The sequence below is a fragment of the Scyliorhinus torazame genome, chromosome 1, assembly GCF_047496885.1.
Source record: "Scyliorhinus torazame isolate Kashiwa2021f chromosome 1, sScyTor2.1, whole genome shotgun sequence".
NCBI classification, from domain to species: domain Eukaryota; kingdom Metazoa; phylum Chordata; class Chondrichthyes; order Carcharhiniformes; family Scyliorhinidae; genus Scyliorhinus; species Scyliorhinus torazame.
The window spans coordinates 215,664,921-215,687,201 of NC_092707.1; the positions used below are offsets into that span (position 1 = coordinate 215,664,921).

Here is a 22,281-nt window from a genome sequence, read left to right on the forward strand (position 1 = left end):
GGTTGTCCCCCTCAACAGTATCCAAAGCGGGATACTTGTTACTGAGGAGAACGACCACAGAGGATCCCTGCACTGACGGCTTCCTCCCAACCCCTCACCGTCACCCATCTATCTTGATTCTTCGGAGTAACTACATCCCTGAAGCTACTATCTATGACCACGTCTGCCTCCCGAATGATCCGAAGTTCCTCCAGCTCCAGCTCCCTAACGCGGTTTCTGAGGAGCTGGAGATGGGTGCACTTCCCACAGGTGAAATCAGCAGGGACACTGACGGCGTCCCTCACCTCAAACATTCTGCAGGAGGAACATTGCACTGCCATCCCCTCTAGATAAAATAAGAAAAAGAAAGGAAGAGCTTACCTGTTATTCACTCTACCCCTTAGGTTAGAGGAGGTGGAAGGATGGGGGACACTACAAGTGGAGTGTCTAGGGTTTAGGAACCGCCCAACTTAAATACAGGTAAAAATAAAACACTTAACCAGCAACCACTGCGCCCCGCACGAGAACAGCAATCAGCTGTTATGGGCCCACGCAAACAATTTCAATCTTTATTACTTACCCAGCAGTCACTCTGTCATCACTCCGACCGGTTTGGCTGACTTCAGTGGAATGAAAAATACACTATTTGCAGTAAACTGTGTAAATCTGTTCATTGGTAAAATGATACCAGATCAGTGGGTGAAATTCAAAAAGAATTGACTATAATTAAACCAATTTAAGGGGTACAAGCTCTACTTTGGGCCGGGGGTGTGGCGGCGAGACAGCCTGGATGACTAAAGAGGTAAGAAACACCTTCAATCCAATGGCAGGAACATGCAGAAAATAGAACAGATCCCATTAATGGGAAAGGTATAAAGACCAGTGTGATGAATGTAAGAAGTTGGTATATTTATTATATTATATTCCTAGAAACATACACAGAAAGTAGAAGCAGGAGGAGGCCATTCGGCCCTTTGAACCTGCTCCGTCATTCATTATGATCATGGCTGATCATCAAGTTCAATACCCTGATCCTGCTTCTCTCTTTCCCCCCCCCCCCCCCCCCCAAAAAAAAAAAACAACAACCCATCCCATAACCCTTGATCCCTTTAGCCCCAAGAGCTATATCTAATTCCTTGAAACTACACAATGTTTTGGCCTCAACTACTTTTTCTGGTACCAAATTCCACAGATTGATCATTCTCTGGGTGAAGAGATTTCTCCTCACCTTAGTCCTAAAAGTCTTACAACACCAGGTTAAAGTCCAACAGGTTTGTTTCAAACTCTAGCTTTCAGAGCACTGCTCCTTCCTCAGGTGATTCACCTGAGGAAGGAGCAGTGCTCCGAAAGCTAGTGTTTGAAACAAACCTGTTGGACTTTAACCTGGTGTTGTAAGACTTCTTACTGTGCCCACCCCAGTCCAATGCCGGTATTTCCATATCTTAGTCCTAAAAGGTTTACCCTGTATCCTCAAACTCTGACCCCTACCTAGTTCTGGACTCTCCCACAATCAGAAACATTCTTTCTGAACCTACCCTGTTATAATTTAAGTTTCTATGACATCCCCCCTCATTCTGCTAAACTCCAATGAATATAATCCTAACTGATTTAGTCTCTGTTCGTATGACAGTCCAGCTATACCAGGAATCAGCTGGTAAACCTTTGCTGCACTCCCTCCATAGCAAGAACATCCGTCTTTGGGTAAGGACACCAAAACTGCACCCAATATTCTAGGTGTGGCCTCACCAAGGCCATATACAACTGCATCCCTTTTCTTATACTAAAATCCTCTCCTTATAAAGGCCAACATATCATTTGCTGCTTTTACTGCCTGCTGTATCTGTGCACTTGCTTTCAACGACTGATGCACAAGGACATCAAGGTCTCGCTGAGTATCCGCCTCTCTCAATTTACACCTATTCTGCCTTCCTATTTTTAATAATAATCTGCCTTCCTATTTTTGATACCAAAGCAGATAACATCAAATTTATCCACACTGTGCTGAATCTGCCATGCACATGTCCAATCACACCGCCTGTCTAAATCCCGCTGAAGCATCTCTGCATCCTACTCATAGCTCACCCTCCCACCCAACTTTGTATCCTCTGCAAATTTGGAGATAATGCATTTAGTTCCCTCGTCCAAATCATTAATATACAATATGAACAGTTGGGATCCTAGCACAGATCCTGGCGGAACCCCACTAGTCACTGCCTGCCAATCAGAAAAAGACCCATTTATCCCAAGTTTTTGCTTCCTGTCTGTTAACCAGCTTTTTATCCATCTCAACATTACCTGTAATCCCATGCGCTTTAACTTTCTCGAAAGCTTTCTGAAAGTCAAAATAAATCACATCCACTGGTTCTCCCTGGTCAACTCTACTAGTTACATCTTCAAAGAATTCCAGTAGATTTGTCGAGCATGATTTTCCTTTTGTAAATCTGGCTGACTTTGATTACATCACTGCTTTCCAAATGCTGTGCTATGAAATCCTTGATATGGACTCCAGCAACTCCCCGAATACCAATGTTAGGTTCACTGCTCTATAGTTCCCTGTTTTCTCTCTACGTCCCTTTTTGAATAGCCACGCCCCTTTTTGAATAGCCAATGTGTAGGAACCATTCCAGTCCAAAGATGTTTGGAAAATGATCTGCTATTTCTAGGGCTGCTTCCTTAAGTACTCTGGAATGCAGATTATCAGGCCCTGGAGATTTGTCTGCCTTCAATTCCATTAATTTCCCCCAAACCATTTCTTTACCAATACGAATTCCCTTCAGCTCCTCATTAAAACTTGTGTTTCTCAGAACTTATAGTACATTATTCATATCTTCCTTTGTGAAGACAAGCAAAGTACAAATTTAGTTCCTCAGCCATTTCTTTGTTTGCCATTATGAATTCCCTGTTTCTGACTGTCAGAGGCCTACATTATTTTTATTAATCTTTTTCTCTTTACACACCTGGAGAAACTTTTACAATCAGAAAATGTTTATGTTTCCTGCTAGTTTACTTTCAAATTGTATTTTCCCCTTCTTAATCAATCCCTTGGTCTGCCTTTGCTGAATTTTAAACTGTTCCCAATCCTCCGGTCCAATGCTTTTTATTGCTAATTTGTATACCTCTTTGAATCTCATACTATCTCGAATTTCCCTTGGAAGCTATGGTTTGGCCAGGGTTCCCGCTCTACTCTTGAGCAAAATAGGAATAAACAACTTTTGTAGTTCACCTATTCGTTCCTTGACTGCCTGCCATTGCCTGTCCGCTGTCCTTCCTTTCAGTAATGATTCCCAGTCCGTCATTGCCGCTCATGATTCATGCCATCACAGTTACCTTTTTATTTGGGTTCAGGACCTTGGTCTCAGAATAAACTACCTCACCTTGATAAAATATTCTACCACATTATGGTCACTCACCCAAGGGCTCTCTCACAACTAGATTGCCAACTAATCCTTTCTCATTGCACAATACCCAGTCCAAGATGGCCTGTTCCTTTAGCCCCTCATACGGGTCCAGAAAACCATCATAGAATCATAGAATTTACAGTGCAGAAGGAGGCCATTCGGCCCATCAAGTCTGCACCGGCCCTTGGAAAGAGCATTCTACTTACGCCCACACCTCCACCCTATCCCCGTAACCCAGTAACCCCACCGAACCCGTATACGCGCCAGAAATTCCTCCCCTATTGTACTGTGAATAATTTGAGCCAGCCAATCAAAATACAGATTAAAGTCACCCATAATAGAACATAGAACATTACAGCGCAGTACAGGCTCTCCGGCCCTCGATGTTGCGCCGACCTGTGAAACCACTCGAAAGCCCATCTACACCATTCCCTTATCGTCCATATGTCTATCTGATGACCATTTAAATGCCCTTAGTGTTGGCAAGTCCACTACTGTTGCAGGCAGGGCATTCCACGCTCTTACTACTCTCTGAGTAAAGAACCTACCTCTGACATCTGTCTTATATCTATCTCCCCTTAATTTATGTCCCCTCCTGCTAGACAACACCATCCGAGGAAAAAGGCTCTCACTGTCCACCCTATCCAATCCTCTGATCATCTTGTATGCCTCAATTAAGTCACCTCTTAACCGTCTTCTCTCTAACGAAAACAGTCTCAAGTCCCTCAGCCTTTCCTCATAAGATATTCCCTCCACACCAGTCAACATTTTGGTAAATCTCCTCTGCACCCTTTCCAATGCTTCCACATCCTTCCTATACTGCGGCAACCAGAATTGCACGCAATATTCCAAATGCGGCCGCACCAGAGTTTTGTACAGCTGCAACATGACCTCATGGCTCCAAAACTCAATCCCTCTACCAATAAAAGCTAACACACCGTACGCCTTCTTAACAACTTAATAGCATGGGTAGCATAGTGGTTAGCATAGTTGCTTCACAGCTCCAGGGTCCCAGGTTCGATTCCCGGCTGGGTCACTGTCTGTGCGGAGTCTGCACGTTCTCCCCGTGTCTGCGTGGGTTTCCTCCGGGTGCTCCGGTTTCCTCCCACAGTCCAAAGATGTGCAGGTTAGGTGGACTGGCCATGATAAATTGCCCCCTAGTGTTCAAAAAGGTTGGATGGGGTTACTGGGTTACCGGGATAGGTTGGAAGTGTGGACTTGAGTAGGGTGCTCTTTCCAAGGGTGGTGCAGATTCAATGGGCCCAATGGCCTCCTTCTAAAGGGCAGCACGGTAGCCTTGTGGATAGCACAATTGCTTCACAGCTCCAGGGTCCCAGGTTCGATTCCAGCTTGGGTCACTGTCTGTGCGGAGTCTGCACATCCTCCCCGTGTGTGCGTGGGTTTCCTCCGGGTGCTCCGGTTTCCTCCCACAGTCCAAAGATGTGCAGGTTAGGTGGATTGGCCATGATAAATTGCCCTTAGTGTCCAAAATTGCCCTTAGTGTTGGGTGGGGTTGCTGGGTTATGGGGATAGGGTGGCGGTGTTGACCTTGGGTAGGGTGCTCTTTCCAAGAGCCGGTGCAGACTCGATGGGCCGAATGGCCTCCTTCTGCACTGTAAATTCTATGAACCCTCTCAACCTGGGTGGCAACTTTCAGGGATCTATGTACATGGACACCGAGATATCTCTGCTCATCCACACTGCCAAGAATCTTACCATTAGCCCAGTACTCTGTCTTCCTGTTATTCCTTCCAAAATGAATCACCTCACACTTTTCTGCATTAAACTCCATTTGCCACCTCTCAGCCCAGCTCTGCAGCTTATCTATGTCCCTCTGTAACTTGTAACATCCTTCTGCACTGTCCACAACTCCACCGACTTTAGTGTCATCTGCAAATTTACTCACCCATCCTTCTACGTCCTCCTCCAGGTCATTTATAAAAATGACAAACAGCAGAGGCCCCAAATCAGATCCTTGTGGTACACCACTAGTAACTGGACTCCAGTCTGAACATTTCCCATCAACCACCACCCTTTGTCTTCTTCCAGCTAGCCAATTTCTGATCCAAACTGCTAAATGACCCTGAATCACATGCCTCCGTATTTTCTGCAGTAGCCTACCGTGGGGAACCTTGTCAAACGCTTTACTGAAATCCATATACACCACATCAACTGCTTTACCCTCATCCACCTGTTTGGTCACCTTCTCAAAGTACTCAATAAGGTTTGTGAGGCACGACCTACCCTTTACAAAACCGCGTTGACTATCTCTAATCAAATTATTCCTTTCCAGATGATTATACATCCTATCTCTGATAAACCTTTCCATGATTTTGCCCACAACAGAAGTAAGGCTCACTGGTCTATAGTTACCGGGGTTATCTCTACTCCCCTTCTTGAACAAGGGGACAACATTTGCTATCCTCCAGTCTTCTGGCACTATTCTTGTAGACAAAGATGACTTAAAGATCAAAGCCAAAGGCTCAGCAATTTCCTCCCTAGCTTCCCAGAGAATCCTAGGATAAATCCCATCCGGCCCAGGGGACTTATCTATTTTCACACTTTCCAGAATTGCTAACACCTACTTCTTATGAACCTCAAGCCCTTCTAGTCCAGTAGCCTGAATCTCCGGATTCTCCTCGACATCATTGTCTTTTTCCTGTGTGAAAACGGACGAAAAATATTCATTTAGAACCTTTCGTATCTCCTCGGACTCCAAGCACAACTTTCCGCTACTGTCCTTGACTAGCCCTACTGTTACCCTAGTCATTCGTTTATTCCCGACATATCTATAGATCTATATATCTATAATCACATTCCTTTATCACATGCATCTCTGATTTCCTGGCTAATGCTATTCCCAACATTACCACTGCAGTTTGATGGTCTGTATACCAGTCCTATGAATGTTTTTTGCCCCTTGATGTTTCTTAACTCGACCCAGACAAATTCCACATTGTGCTAACATTTTTCCTCAGTATTGTACCAACATCTTCTTTAATCAACAATGCAGCTCCACCACCTTTTCCTTTCTGTCTGTCCTTCCTAAAAACTGAAGAGCCCTCAATGTTGAGCTCCCATCCTTGGTCACCTTGGAACCATGTCTCCGTAATCCTAGCTATATCATATCCCTTTACATCTATCTGCGCAACTAACTCATCCATTTTATTTCGAATGCTCTGCACATTCAGAGACAAAACCTTGAGGCTAGTCCTTGTCACTACTATTTTTTACATGTTATTATCTGGTACAGTCCCTTGATTTCTCTGCCGATCACTTCTTATTCTCCTTTCTGTATTTTTCTCTTGTTCTTGATTTCCCCCTGCTCTGAACCCTTACAGATGTTCCTACCCCTCTGACATATTCGTTTAAATCCTCCCAACCACTCTAGCAAGTATCCCCCCCAATGTCATCAGTCCCGGTCCTGCCCAGGTCCAACCCCCCAGAACCGGTCCCAATGCTCCACGGATCTGAAACCCACCCCCTCACACCATCTCTTCAGCCACGTATTCATCTGATACATTCTCCTGTTTCTACTCTGACTAGCATGTGGCACTGGTCACTACCTGCGATCACTACCTTTTGAGGTCCGACTTCTCAACTTTCTTCCTAACGTCCTGTATTCTGCTTCCAGGACCTCATCCCTTTTTTTAACCTATGTCGTTGGTACCGATGTGTGCCACGACCAGTGGCTGGTCACCCTCCCTCTCCTGCATGTCCTGGCCACAGTAGATCCCTGCACTGCTTGCCTAGTTCTCGCTTTGCTGGTGGTCACCCATTCCCTTCCTGCCTGTGGAGTCTGAGCATGTGGTGTGGCCACCTCTCTATAAGTGCTATCCACAAAACATTCCACCTCATGGATGATCCACAGTGTCCCCAGCCGCCGCTCCATCTCCGAAATGCGTGCTTCCAGGAGCCGTGGTCACTTCCTGGTCCCAGGCACAGAGTTCTCCTGCCATGACTTACCCTTTTAAATTAAAGCTTTTGAAGATGCTTGATTTTAGATTAAATCCAATTCTCTATGGCCCTTCTTTGCTTGTCTTCGTTACTAACCATAGAATTAGACCATAGAATTTACAGTGCAGAAGGAGGCCGTTCGGACCATCAAGTCTGCACTGGTCCTTGGAAATAGCACCCTATTTAACCCAACACTTCCACTCTACCCCTGGAACCCAGTGACCCCACCTAACCTTTTTTGGATACTAAGGGTAATTTAGCATGGCGTATCCACCTAACCTGCACATCTTTGGACTGTGGGAGGAAACCGGAGCACCCGGAGGAAACCCACACACACACGGGGAGAACGTGCAGACTCCGCACAGGCAGTGACCCAGCCGGGAATCGAACCTGGGACCCTGGACTGTGAAGCAATTGTGCTAATCACTGTGCTGCCGTGCTGCCCTTCAACTGTCCTAACAATTAGAGCCCTTACAGATTATAAACCACAAAACTTCTTTTCAAACTATAAATGATGAAAGTTGTAAAGACTCACCGATCTTGCCCATACTTGCCAATCGAATGAAATGAAAATCGCTTATTGTCACAAGTCGGCTTCAATGAAGTTACTGTGAAAAGCCCCTAGTCGCCACATTCCGGCGCCTGATCGGGGAGGCTGGTACGGGAATCGAACCGTGCTACTGGCCTGCCTTGGTCTGCTTTAAAAGCCAGCGATTTAGCCCAGTGTGCTAAACCAGCCCTTAAATGTGCTAAATCAGCTCTCCCTTGTAGCCTCAGCTGCAACTGGGCAAGATCCCTCTCTGAAGATTTGAAAGTTACAAAGCAGGAGAAAAAGCAAAGAGCACCTCTTCCCGCTCTGCACCAAAACCCATTCTGCCTCAAATTCCCAAGTTTAAAGCTGAAAGCTCACTCTGCTTGTGGCCTCACTCGGGATGTGGCCTCCCACTGCTCGTGTGCAAAGATCATCCAGAAGCTTTTTCCCAGGGTGGAAGAGTCAATTACTAGGGAACATAGGTTTAAGTTTTGAGGGGCATAGTTTAGAGGAGATCTGTGAGGGAAAGTCTTTTTACACAGAGGGTGGTGGGTGCCTGGAGCTCACTGCCGGAGAAGGTGGTGGAAGCAGGAACGATAGTGACATTTAAGGGGCGTCTTGACAAATACGTGAATAGAGGGATATGGACCCTGGAAGTGCAGAAGGTTTTAGTTCAGACGGGCAGCATGGTTGGCACAGGCTTGGAGGGCCGAAGGGCCTGTTCCTGTGCTATACCTTTCTTTGTTTTTTGAACACGACCACCTGCATGTTCCCATCCAAGCCACACACCCATCCTGACTGGGAAATATCACTGGTCCTTCACTGTCGCTGGGTCAAAATCCTGGAACTATTTTCCAGACAAAACTGTGGGTGTACATAGAAAACATAGAACATAGAAAAATACAGCACAGAACAGTCCCTTCGGCCCACGATGTTGTGCCGAACCTTTGTCCTAGATTAATCATAGATTATCATTGAATTTACAGCGCAGAAGGAGGCCATTCGGCCCATTGAGTCTGCACCGGCTCTTGGAAAGTGCACCCTACCCAAAGTCAACACCTCCACCCAACACTAAGGGCAATTTTGGACACTAAGGGCAATTTATCATGGCCAATCCACCTAACCTGCACATCTTTGGACTGTGGGAGGAAACCGGAGCTCCCGGAGGAAACCCACGCAGACACTGGGAGGATGTGCAGACTCCGCACAGACAGTGACCCAAGCCGGAATCACACCTGGGACCCTGGAGCTGTGAAGCAATTGTGCTATCCACAATGCTACCGTGCTGCCCTTAAGAACAAATAAATCTACACTATATCACTTTACCGTAATCCATGTACCTATCCAATAGCTGCTTGAAAGTCCCTAATGTTTCGGACTCAACTACTTCCATAGGCAGTGCATTCCATGCCCCCACTACTCTCTGGGTAAAGAACCTACCTCTGATATCGCTCCTATATCTTCCACCATTCACCTTAAATTTATGTCCCCTTGTAATGGTTTGTCCCACCCGGGGAAAAAGTCTCTGACTGTCTACTCTATCTATTCTCCTGATCATCTTATAAACCTCGATCAAGTCGCCCCTCATCCTTCTCCGTTCTAATGAGAAAAGGCCGAGCACCCTCAACCTTTCATCGTAAGACCTACTCTCCATTCCAGGCAACATCCTGGTAAACCTCCTTTGCACCTTTCCCAAAGCTTCCACATTCTTCCTAAAATGAGGCGACCAGAACTGTACACAGTACTCCAAATGTGGCCTTACCAAAGTTTTGTACAGCTGCATCATCACCTCACGGCTCTTAAATTCAATCCCTCTGTTAATGAACGCCAGCACACCATAGGCCTTCTTCACAGCTCTATCCACTTGAGTGGCAACTTTCAAAGATGTATGAACATAGACCCCGAGATCTCTCTGTCCCTCCACATTGCCAAGAACTCTACCGTTAACCCTGTATTCTGCATTCATTATTTGTCCTTCCAAAATGGACAACCTCACACTTTTCAGGGTTAAACTCCATCTGCCACTTCTCAGCCCAGCTCTGCATCCTATCTATGTCTCTTTGCAGCCGACAACAGCTCCACCAATCTTCGTATCGTCTGCAAATTTACTAACCACTAATCAACTCCCTCATCCAAGTCATTAATGAAAATCACAAACAGCAGAGGACCCAGAACTGATCCCTGCGGTACGCCACTGGTAACTGGGATCCAGGCTGAATATTTGCCATCCACCACTGACTCTGACTTCTATCGGTTAGCTAGTTTGTTATCCAACTGGCCAAATTTCCCACTGTCCCATGCCTCCTTACTTTCTGCAGAAGCCTACCATGGGGAACCTTATCAAATGCCTTACTAAAATCCATGTACACTACATCCACTGCTTGACCTTCATCCACATTCTTGGTCACCTCCTCAAAGAATTCAATAAGACTTGTAAGGCAAGACCTACCCCTCACAAATCCGTGCTGACTATCCCTAATCAAGCAATGTCTTTCCAGATGCTCAGAAATCCTATCCTTCAGTACCCTTTCCATGACTTTGCCTACCACCGAAGTAAGACCAACTGGCCTGTAATTCCCAGGGTTATCCCTATTCACTTTTTTGAACAGGGGCACGACATTCACCACTCTCCAATCCCCTGGTACCACCCCTGTTGACAGCGAGGACGAAAAGATCATTGTCAACGGCTCTGCAATTTCATCTCTTGCTTCCCATAGAATCCTTGGATATATCCCGTCAGGCCCGGGGGACTTGTCTATCCTCAAGTTTTTCAAAATGCCCAACACATCTTCCTTCCTAACAAGTATTTCCTCGAGCTTACCAGTCTGTTTCACACTGTCCTCTCTAACAATATGGCCCCTCTCATTTGTAAATACAGAAGAAAAGTACTCGTTCAAGACCTCTCCTATCTCTTCAGACTCAATACACAATCTCCCGCTACTGTCCTTGATTGGACCTACCCTCGCTCTAGTCATTCTCATATTTCTCACATATGTGTAAAAGGCCTTGGGGTTTTCCTTGATCCTACCCGCCAAAGATTGTTCATGCCCTCTCTTAGCACTCCTAATCCCTTTCTTCAGTTCCCTCCTGACTATCTTGTATCCCTGCAACGCCCTGTCTGAACCTTGTTTCCTCAGCCTTACATAAGTCTCCTTTTTCCTCTTAACAAGACATTCAACCTCTCTTGTCAACCATGGTTCCCTCACTCGACCATCTCTTCCCTGCCTGACAGGGACATACATATCAAGGACACGTAGTACCTGTTCCTTGAACAAGTTCCACATTTCACTTGTGTCCTTCCCTGACAGCCTATGTTCCCAACTTATGCACTTCAATTCTTGTCTGACAACATCGTATTTACCCTTCCCCCAATTGTAAACCTTGCCCTGTTGCACGCACCTATCCCTCTCCATTTCTAAAGTGAAAGTCACAGAATTGTGGTCACTATCTCCAAAATGCTCCCCCACTAACAAATCTATCACTTGCCCTGGTTCATTACCAAGTACTAAATCCAATATGGCCTCCCCTCTGGTCGGACAATCTACATACTGTGTTAGAAAAGCTCCCTGGACACACTGCACAAACACCACCCCATCCAAACTATTTGATCTAAAGAGTTTCCACTCCATGTTTGGGAAGTTAAAGTCACCCATGACGACTACCCTGTGACTTCTGCACCTTTCCAAAATCTGTTTCCCAATCTGTTCCTCCACATCTCTGCTACTATTGGGGGGGGCCTATAGAAAACTCCTAACAAGGTGACTGCTCCTTTCCTATTTCTGACTTCAACACATGCTACCTCAGTAGGCTGATACTCCTCGAACTGCCTTTCTGCAGCTGTTATACTATCTCTAATTAATAATTAGAGATTATTAATTAATCTCTTTTACCACCTCTTTTACCACCCTCCCTAATCTTATTGAAACATCTATAACCAGGGACCTCCAACAAACATTTCTGCCCCTCTTCTATCCAAGTTTCCGTGATGGCCACCACATCGTAGTCCCAAGTACCGATCCATGCCTTAAGTTCACCCACCTTATTCCTGATGCTTCTTGCGTTGAAGTATGCACACTTCAACCCATCTCCGTGCCTGCAAGTACTCTCCTTTGTCAGTCTTCCCTTCCCCACTGCCTCATTACACGCTTTGGCGTCCTGAATATTGGCTACCTTAGTTGCTGGACTACAAATCCGGTTCCCATTCCCCAGCCAAATTAGTTTAAACCCTCCCGAAGAGTACTAGAAAACCTCCCTCCCATGATATTGGTGCCCCTCTGGTTCAGATGCAACCCGTCCTGCTTGTACAGGTCCCACCTTCCCCAGAATGCGCTCCAATTATCCAAATACCTGAAGCCCTCCCTCCTACACCATTCCTGCAGCCACGTGTTCAGCAGCACTCTCTCCCTATTCCCAGCCTCGCTATCACGTGGCACCGGCAACAAACCAGAGATGACAACTCTGTCTGTCCTGGCTTTCAACTTCCAGCCTAACTCCCTAAACTTGTTCATTACCTCCACACCCCTTTTCCTACCTATGTCGTTGGTACCAATGTGCACCACGACTTCTGGCTGCTCCCCCTCCCCCTTAAGGATCCTGAAGACACGGTCCGAGACATCCCTGACCCTGGCACCCGGGAGGCAACATACCTTCCGGGAGTCTCGCTCGCGACTACAGAATCTCCTATCTATTCCCCTAACCATCGAATCTCCTACAACTATTGCTTTTCTATTCTTCCCCTTCCCTTCTGAGCCCCAGAGCCAGACTCAGTGCCAGAAACCTGGCCGCTAGGGCCTTCCCCGGTAGGTCATCCCCCCCCACAGCATCCAAAACAGCATACTTGTTTTGAAGGGGAACGGCCACGAGGGATCCCTGCACTGTCTACCTGTTTGGTTTTTTTCCCCCTGACTGTAACCCAGCTATTTGTGTCCTGTACCTTGGGTGTGGTTACCTCCCTCTAACTCTTCTCTATCACCCCCTCTGCCTCCCGGATGATCCGAAGTTCATCCAGCTTCAGCTCCAGTTCCCTAACACGGTCTTTGAGGAGCTGGAGTTGGGTGCACTTCTCGCAGGTATAGTCAGTGGGGACACCAGTGGTATCCCTCACCACCCACATCCTACAGGAGGAGCATGCAACTGGCCTAGCCTCCATCCCCTCTTACCTTACAGAATATAGCTGCCCTGTGGACCAACTGGATCTCCGCCCTCCGACTCTGCTCCCAGTCAGCTGCACTCTCTGTAAACTCCTGGCTCTCTTCTCACTCTTGCGGAAATGTAGGAAACAAAATGAAAGGAGCACCTTACTCCCTCCTCACCTAACTCCCTCAGTCACCAAACTCTCACTATAGCACTCAAATGCACCAAATTCAGCACTCCCTCAGTCACCAAACTCACTATAGCTCTCAAATGCACCAAATTCAGCACTCCCTCGGTCACCAAACTCTCACTATAGCACTCTCATGCACCAAATTCAGCGCTCCCTCAGTCACCAAACTCTCACTATAGCACTCAGTGCAAACAAAGCCTGCACTGTTGGGAATCACTGTGAATCTAGCCTCTGAAAACTGGCCTAATCCAATTCACTAATTAACAAGCTCCAGCTGCTGATTGAAAATTCACCTTCTAAACCAAACAGCAACTTTTAATTAACTAAATAAAATAAAGACTAGACTTTAGATTAAAATGAAGCCTTATACTCCCTCAGTCACCAAACACTCACTATAGCACTCAAATGCACCAAATTCAGCACTCCGTGCAAACCTATACCACATGGACTGAAGCAATTCAAGAAGACAGCAATTGGGGATGGGCAACAAATGCTGCCATTGCCGGTGACGCCCACATCCTGTGAAAGAATTTACAACGGCTAACACACTTAAGTATAACTCTGTCAGGCTGTTGCTTGACTAATCTGTGGGGCAGCTCTACTAATTAGGGCACAAGCCCCCAGAGCTCCTAAAGAGCACTTTGCAGGATTGACTGCTTTTGTTAATTCTGGTGTCTCCGCCGTTTCCAGGTAGTCAATGGTTTTATTCTTTTTTGCCTTTTCAATCGTAACTTGGTACCACTGAGTGACTTGCTAAGCCATTTCTGAGGGCCATTATTGGTCAATGGTCACATGTCGGTCAGATCTGGTAAGGGTAGTACATCTCCTACTTTAAAAGGCATTAGTGAATTAGATAAATGTTTATGACAATCACATGGATTCATACTATTACAGACTAACTTTAACTTTAGCTTTGGATTTATTGATAAATTATATTCGTATTCCACCAACTGCAGGGGTTGTATTTAAATCCCAGTATTAGCCTGGACCCCTGGATTCAGATGCTTGTGACTGTTAGTATACTTTTGTTGTTTAAACACTAATATGTGTTGGTACATATAATGAATTCAGGGATAATTAAGCTATGCCTTGTATGGAAAGGGAGGAAATGGAGAAGAACGTTGGTTTGGGTGTGTGCAAGGAGGCTGTTTAGAACGGGCCTTGATACAGAAGAACGAGCAGTGATCTCATCAAATCTGAGAGGGTACTCAGGTGTTTCACTCTGGATTTGACGGAAGGACTCGAGGGGTAGTGGTAATGGTCAGCAAAAGAGTACGGTTCCAGATGGAGAATGTGGTTGCAGATCAGGGGGATTGTCATGTGAGAGTACCTTTTAAGAAATGAGTGTTTATAAAAATATCTGTAGTGGGTGTACCTTTAAGAAATGGGTGTTTATTAGATAGCTGCAGTGATGTCAGAGAGTGGGTGGAGCTGGGCTGTCTGTCTGCTTTTACTTTCGTTTTGGATTTGGAAAAGCTGCAATCACAGCAAGATGTGTATGAATCTCTGCCAGCTAAAGAATGTTCATATGGTGATTTCAAAGTGGTAACTGTTCTCAGTAGTGAAATTAAACCCGATGTCTTTCTGTAAAGAGGGTTCTTTTGTCTTGTGGATGTTGCAAGAAAAGATTAAGAATTACTTAGAGGGTGCTGTAATCTTTGGGGGATTTATTGGTGTTGATAGTTGTTAAAATGTTTACTGTGGGTTTATAAAGTGTAAACTGGTTTCATAAATAAACAGTGTTTTAATTTAAAAGTACTGTAAAGTTCTGTTGCCTCACACCTGTCAGGCCGACCCGTGTGCTCCCCATAACCACAATCTATTAAAGGTTGTGGGTCAGGTGAACTCCATGATACATTTTGGGGTTCTCTATACCCTGGCCCATAACAGGGTAGATATGTGATTGTGACAGGGGCGCTAGAGGGGTGGTTAGTGGCGCTGGTAAGTGTGTATGGTCCCAATTGGGACGATGTAGGATTCGCGAAGAAGGTGTTTGGGGTCATCCCCAACTTGGACACACACAAACTGATAGTGGGGGGGGGGCGGGGGGAAAGACTGGAACCTGGTGCAGGGGCCAAAGTTGGACAGGTCACGGCCATGCTCGCTGGTCCCGTCAGGGGGGCGAAGGCATTGACTGGGCTAATGGTGGAAATGGGAGGGGTGGACCCTTGTAGGTTTCTGCACCCGAGGGAGCGGGTGCAGAATTCGTTTTTCTCGGCGGTCCATAAGGTGTACTCGCGAATCGACTTTTTTGAGGTGGGGAAGACGCTGCTGGCTGGGGTTAAGGGGTCGGAATACTCGGCAATTGCAATATCAGATCATGCTCTTCATTGGGTGGTTATGGTACTGGAGAAGGGGGTAGTACAGTGGCCGGGGTGGAAATTAGATGTGGGACTGTTGGGGGACCAAGGGTTCTGTGGCAAAATTGAAAAAGTAATTGAGGAATATGTAGGTTTCAACTGCACGGGTGAGGTGTCGAAGGCAGTTGTCTGGGAGGTTCTAAAGGCGGTGGTGGGGGGTGAGGTGATCTTGTTTAAGGCCAGGGTGGACAAAGAGGAGAGGTTGGAGCGGCAGAGGGTATTAGATGAGATGCTGGAGGTAGATAGGAGTTATGCAGAAGATAGGGACCCAGCAAAGTTGGAAAAGAGGAAGGAACTACAGGCGAGCCTTGACTGACTCTACCAGGAAGGCGGTGCGCCAACTGAGGCGAGCAAGGGGTGCAGTTTACGAGCATGGAGAGAAGGCAGATGTTGGCAGGTCAGCTCCGTAGGGAGGCTGCAGAAAGGGAAATTGTCCAGGTGCGGGGCAGGGAAGTTGGTGTTGGCTCCGGGTCTGATTAACAAGGTCTTTGAGGAATTCTATGAGAGGTTGTACAGGTCCGAGCCACCTGGGGGAGACAGGGAGATGCAGGAATTTCTAGATGGGTTGGAGTACCCGGGGTTAGGGGAGGGGGACAGGGCGACATTAGAAGGAGCGATAGTGGAGCAGGAGATAAAAGATGTGATTGGGAGGATGCAGTTGGGGAAGGTGGCAGGGCCGGATGGGTTTCTGGTGGAATATTATAAAAATTTCAAGGAAAGGCTGGCACCACTGATGGTGGGGATGTTTGAGGAGGCGATAGGGAAGGGGGTGTTACCACAAACTTTGGGGCAGGCATTGATTTCCCCAATGCTTAAAAAAGATAAGGATCTGACGGAGTGTGGGTCGTATAGGCCCATATCACTTTTAAACTTGGACGCGAAGGTACTGGCGGGTAGGCTGGAGGAGTGCCTCCCGAAGGTGAAAGATGAGGATCAGACTGGGTTCGTGAGAGGGAGGCAGCTCTTTTCGAACGTTAGGAGGGTATTGAACGTGGTTATGGTACCGGCGGAGGGGAAGGAACTGGCAGGTAGGCTGGAGGAGTGCCTCCCGAAGGTGATGGGTGAGGATCAGACGGGTTTGTGAGAGGGAGGGAGGGAGGCAGCTCTTTTCGAATGTCAGGAGGGTATTGAACGTGGTTATGGTACCGCCGGAGGGGAAGGAAACAGGTGGTTATGGCATTGGACGCCGAGAAAGCGTTTGACCGGGTAGATTGGGGTACTTGATGGCAGTTCTGGAGCGGTTTGGGATTGGTCCACGATTTGTGGACTGGGTAAAGCTACTGTATAAGGAGCTGACGGCGAGTGTTCGCACGAATAACATCAGCTCGGAATACCTTTCTTTCCACCGTGGGATTAGGCAGGGATGTCCTATATCCCCCCTGCTGTTTGCACTCGCGATTGGCCATCGCGTTAAGAAGTTCAGGGGTATGGAAAGGGATAGTGCAGGGTGGGGGGGATAGAGCATAGGGTGTCCTTATATGCCGATGACTTGTTATATGTGTTGGAACCGAGTGTGTCGACAGGGGGAATATTAGAGTTGCTTTGGGTGTTTGGGATTTTCGCGGGGTACAAATTAAATCTAGATAAGAGTGAACATTTTGTGGTGGCTGGGCCGGGGTGGGGGGGGGGGGGGGGGAGGCTGCCATTTCGTAGGGCAGGGACTCACTTTAGACACCTGGCGGTGCAGTTTGCCCAGGATTGCGCGGGGGGCGGGGGGGGGGGGGGGGGGGGGGGGGGGAGGTGGCTTTGTAGGTACAACATTTCTAGTTTGGTGGGGAGAGTGAAAGCTGATCAGGCAAGGTGGGATGGTCTCCCTCTGTCACTGGCGGGTCAGGTACTGGCGGTTAAAATGAACGTGTTGCTGCGATTTCTGTTTATTTTTCAATGCCTTCCGATTTTCCTGCCAGAGGCATTTTTTAGGGAGATTGAAGAAATGATTGCCTCGTTCATATGGGGAGGGAAGGTGGCCAGAATTAGAAAGGTGCTGCAACAGAGGGGAAGGCAGGCAGGGGCTTTGGGTCTTCCGAACCTGATGTATTATTACTGGGTGGCGAATGTGGAGAAGGTACGGAGCTGGGTCAGAATGGAGAGTTTGTGTAGGGGGTTGGGATTGAAAGCGCGAGCAACAGCGCCGCTCCCAACGGCACTGGGGAAATACTCCGGGGGTCTGGTAATAATAGCTTCATTGAGAATTTGGAGGCAGTTTCACCAACCTTCTGGTTGGGGGCAGGGTCAAGGGAAATATCGATACTGGGGATCCGCAGATTTGAGCCAGAGAAGTGGGATGAAAATTTTCGGAAATGGGAGGAGAAGGGGATTAAGATACAAAAAAGATTTGTTTCTTTGGGGTCGGTTTGCAGGATTAAAGGAGCTGGAAGCGAAGTATGGGCTGGAGCAGGGGGAGTTAGATACAGGCAGATTTGAGATTTTGCCAGAACGGAGATACAGAGCTTCCCGGTGGAGCCGGCCTTCACATTGCTGGAGGAGGTGCTGACGACAGTGGGACTGGAGAAGGCGGTGGTGTCGACACTTTACGGGGCTATTCTTGAAGAGGAGAAGGCACCGTTGGAAGGATCAAAGCAAAGTGGGAAGAAGAGTTGGGAGAGGATATGGAGGAGGGGTTCTGGTGTGAGGTGCTCCGGAGAGTGAATGCCTCCACCTCATGCGCGAGGTTGGGGCTGATACAGCTGAAAGTGGTATATAGAGCACACCTCACGAGGGCGAGGATGAGCCGATTCTTTGAGGGGGAGATGATGTGTCTGAACGTTGCCCCGCAAACACCATGATCATATGTTTTGGTCCTGTCCAAAGCTGGAGGATTACTGGAAGGATGTGTTTAGGGTAATCTCTAAAGTGGTGCACGTGAAACTGGACCCGGTCCCTCTGGAGGCCATATTCGGGGTATCGGAACAGCTGGGTTTGGAAATTGGTGCGGAGGCAGATGTTGTAGCCTTCACCTCATTGATCGCCCAAAGGCAGATCCTGTTGGGATGGAGAGCAGCCCCTCCACCCTGTGCCCTGGCGTGGCGGGGGGAACTGCTGGAATTCTTGACTCTTGAGAAAGTTAGGTTTGAACTGAGGGGAAGGATGGCGGGGTTCTACAATTCATGGGCGTTATTTTTGTACTTTCAAGAATTGGATAACATCGGACATTAGGGAGGGTTGGGGGAAGGGGACTGTATGTTAATGGTGACTATGGGTGATTCCTGATTCCTTTTTGTTATTTGTTTATGTTAACATGCGGGATGCTGTTTGGGGGTTGGTGGGAGGATGGGATTGTTGTTGTTGATAAGGGGATTGACATTATATTCGTTACTGATTATTGTTTATTGCTGGTGGGTGCAAATTTGGGAGAAAATGTGAAAAAGGTGGAGAATAAAAATATTTATAAAAGAAAATCTGGAAGGGTAGCTGCTAAGAGACTGAGTCAGGAGATTTCACTGCATTAAAAGCAAATTACTTCGGATGCTGGAATCTGAAACCAAAGAGAAAATGCTGGAAAATGTCAGCAGGTCTGGCAGAGGAGTCCAGATGACCCTTTGGACTTGAAACATTAGCTCTTTTCTCTCCTTACAGATGCTGCCAGACCTGCTGAGATTTTCCAGCATTTTCTCTTTTGGTTTCACTGCATTGTTCTCCAAGCACTCAGCTTGGTGTTGGAGCTGGTTCTCTGTGATTCGCTGACTGTGCTTCTTGTTTTCATTAACAGGAAAATCTGATTGGAACTTTGCTTGCCATCTTTGGGAATCTTGTCATCAGTATCTCTCTCAATGTGCAGGTGAGTTTCTGACAAGAAGATGGGGGATTTCCAGCTGAGAGTGAAATGAGGCTACCATTCTGAGGAGAGGAGTGAGAATCTGACGATGTGAAGGTGGACAGTGATGCTTGTGGCTGTTGATATACTTTTGTTGTCTAAACACGAATATGTGTTGGTATATCTAATACATTCTGGAATGAGGAAGCTTATACAAAACTGGCAACCGCACAGGTGGATTAACATGTCACAAAAAGATCCATTTGATGAGTTGGAGGAAGTTTTGAGTGTAAAACTACACAATCCATGAGACAGACTTAACCAGTACAAAACAAATGAAAAATCAGAGCTTTATGAGAACCTATGAATTGTATACAGATACCAAGTAACACATTACAGGCTGTAATCTTTTTGAAAGCAGTTTATCAAACAGCAGAGAACTGTGAGTGAGTGATGGGCTGAAATCTAACCTGATTGTTTAGCCACAATAATCTTGAGCGGACAGCTAATTCCCTGATACACAAAATAAGGGATAGAATGAAATCTGGGGTCGATACAACCGGTCAGCTGAATGTTTGTTTGTGAGAGAAAAGATACTGGATTCTGCAATTTTAAAACAAGTCTTGGCACATCTAGAGACAAGAAATGCAATAAATAGCATGTTTCCTGAGAAGCTAAATCATACTTATTTAACTTTGACAGGGGAACAGAGGGGGAACAGAATAGACAAGTGTTGTGCATGTGAATTTTCAAGGCTTCGTACCAAAGGTTGGTGCTCGTGGAGTCAGAAGAAATAGTTAAACAGAGTCGAGGGAGAGCAGAGGCTACATTAGAAGATTGGAGGATGGAGATACAATTTGATACTATATAAACGGATTTGTCACTCCATTTTATTGAGAGATTTAATGTGAAATGCAATATTAAATATTCAAAAGATATCAGTCCCTAGCCTCAAGGCTCAGACAAACTGCAATCAGCCTCTCTCCCCCAACACACACCCTGTAATCAGCCCCTCTCCCCCAACACACTGTAATCAGCCCCTCTCCCCCAACACACTGTAATCAGCCCCTCTCCCCCAACACACTGTAATCAGCCCCTCTCCCCCAACACACTGTAATCAGCCCCTCTCCCCCAACATACACACATAAATTAGCCCCTCTCCCCCAACACACACACAAATCAGCCCCTCTCCCCCAACACACACACTGTAATCAGCCCCTCTTCCCCCAACATACTGTTATGGACCAGGGTTTAGAGAACCCCAAAGTGCATCATGGAGTTCACCTGACCCACGACTTTTAAAAGATTGTGGTATGGGGAGCAGGCGGCCCACTCTACAGGTGTGGTGCAGCAGACATTTAACAGTATTTTCGAAAGCAAAACAATGTTTATTCTATAAACTCAGTAACCTTTTTAAAACATACAGTGAACATCATAGCAACCATCAATTCAAATACAACCCCCACAGAATACAACACAGAATACAACAAACTTTCCTTTTAACATCCATAAGTCATTTAAAAAAAACTTTTCACAAAAGCACATCAGGTTTAAATTCGCTACTGAGAACAGTTATCACTCTGAATTCATCAAATGATCAAGAGATGGTCTTTACATGGCAGAGAGAACACCATTACACCGTCTTTGGCTGACTGCAGCTCCAACCCTAAATAGAAACCAAAAAACACAGACACACCCAAGCTTTTCTCAAAGTGAAACTAAAAAGCAGAGCCAGAGCTCGGCTCCACCCACACTCTGACATCACTGCAGCAACTTGAGCAGACAAACATTTCTTCATGACTTTCCCATGACACCTCCCCCCAAGAAAAAAAACCCCCATCAACTTCAAGATGGTTTCATTTTTCACCTTTACACTATCCTTTAAGAAATGCACACAGTAAATATACTTTTTCGTTTCAAAAAACAACACACACACATAGGTATAATAGTATAGAATTAAAAAAAAATCTTCCTCCAACTGGAATCCCTCTAGATTGACAGTCTCTTTGCACAAGAAGGTCTCTGCATGATTCAAACATTTCTCTCCGCTTCGGCATGTCTCTTTAAAGTCAGATACTTTAGTTCAATCTGATCACAGAGTCCCTTGTAATTCTCCAACACAGGAGCATTGGTTATCACAGCTTTCAAGCAGAGAAACTCCACTCTCCACTGAAATTTTCGACGTTTCTTCAGCAAGTCCATCAGTGGAGCAACCACGCTACAAACATTTTGCACAAATGTGCGATCAAATCCACTCATGCCAAGAAATCGCATTATTTCCCTTTGTGTCGAGGCATTGGAAACGTCCCAATAACTTGGTTTCACATCCCGTGGGACCATTCGATCCTGTCCGATTGTATGGCCAAGGAAGGTGACGGGCTTTTCCAAATTCACTTTTGGCTAGGTTTACCACCAAACCCGCCTCCTGTAGTCGATCGAATAACTCCATCAAATGTTTTAATGTTCTTTACATGTCTGGCTGAAAATGACCAGATCATCTATGTATACCGCACAATTGGGTAATGCAAAATCGACTTTGTTAGTTAACCATTGAATTGCGGCTGGGGCGTTTTTTTATGCCAAATGGCATAACTTTGAATTGGTATATACCATCTGGAGTCACAAAAGCTAAAATCTCCTTTGCTCTTTCGGATAAAGGTACCTGCCAGTAAGCTTTAAGTAAATCCAGTTTGGAAATAAAAGCTGATTGTCCCACTTTCTCAATGCAATCCTCCAAACGCGGGATAGGATAAGAATCCATTCTTGTAACTGCATTAACCTTTCTATAGTCCACACACAGCCGTTGGGTACCGTCTGGTTTTGGTACCATCACTATGGGTGAGCTCCATTGGCTGCAACCCACTTCAATTATGCCATTTTTAAGCATACTCTCAATCTCTTTGTTAACCTGTGCCAATTTTAAGGGTTAAGTCTATATGGATGTTGTTTGATTGGAACAGCATTTCCCACATCTGCAT

At 46.3% G+C, this 22,281-nt stretch overlaps 1 protein-coding gene across 2 annotated transcripts in view; it reads left to right on the forward strand.

Annotated features, from left to right (window-relative positions):
* Positions 1-22,281, forward strand: part of nipal3 (NIPA like domain containing 3) — a 415,839-nt gene that overhangs the window by 9,657 nt on the left and 383,901 nt on the right. For both annotated transcript variants that reach the window (XM_072502454.1, XM_072502461.1), the window contains one exon: positions 19,259-19,327. In XM_072502454.1, the coding sequence (XP_072358555.1) occupies positions 19,259-19,327 (69 nt within the window). Of the gene's footprint in view, positions 1-19,258; positions 19,328-22,281 lie in introns of those variants that run through there.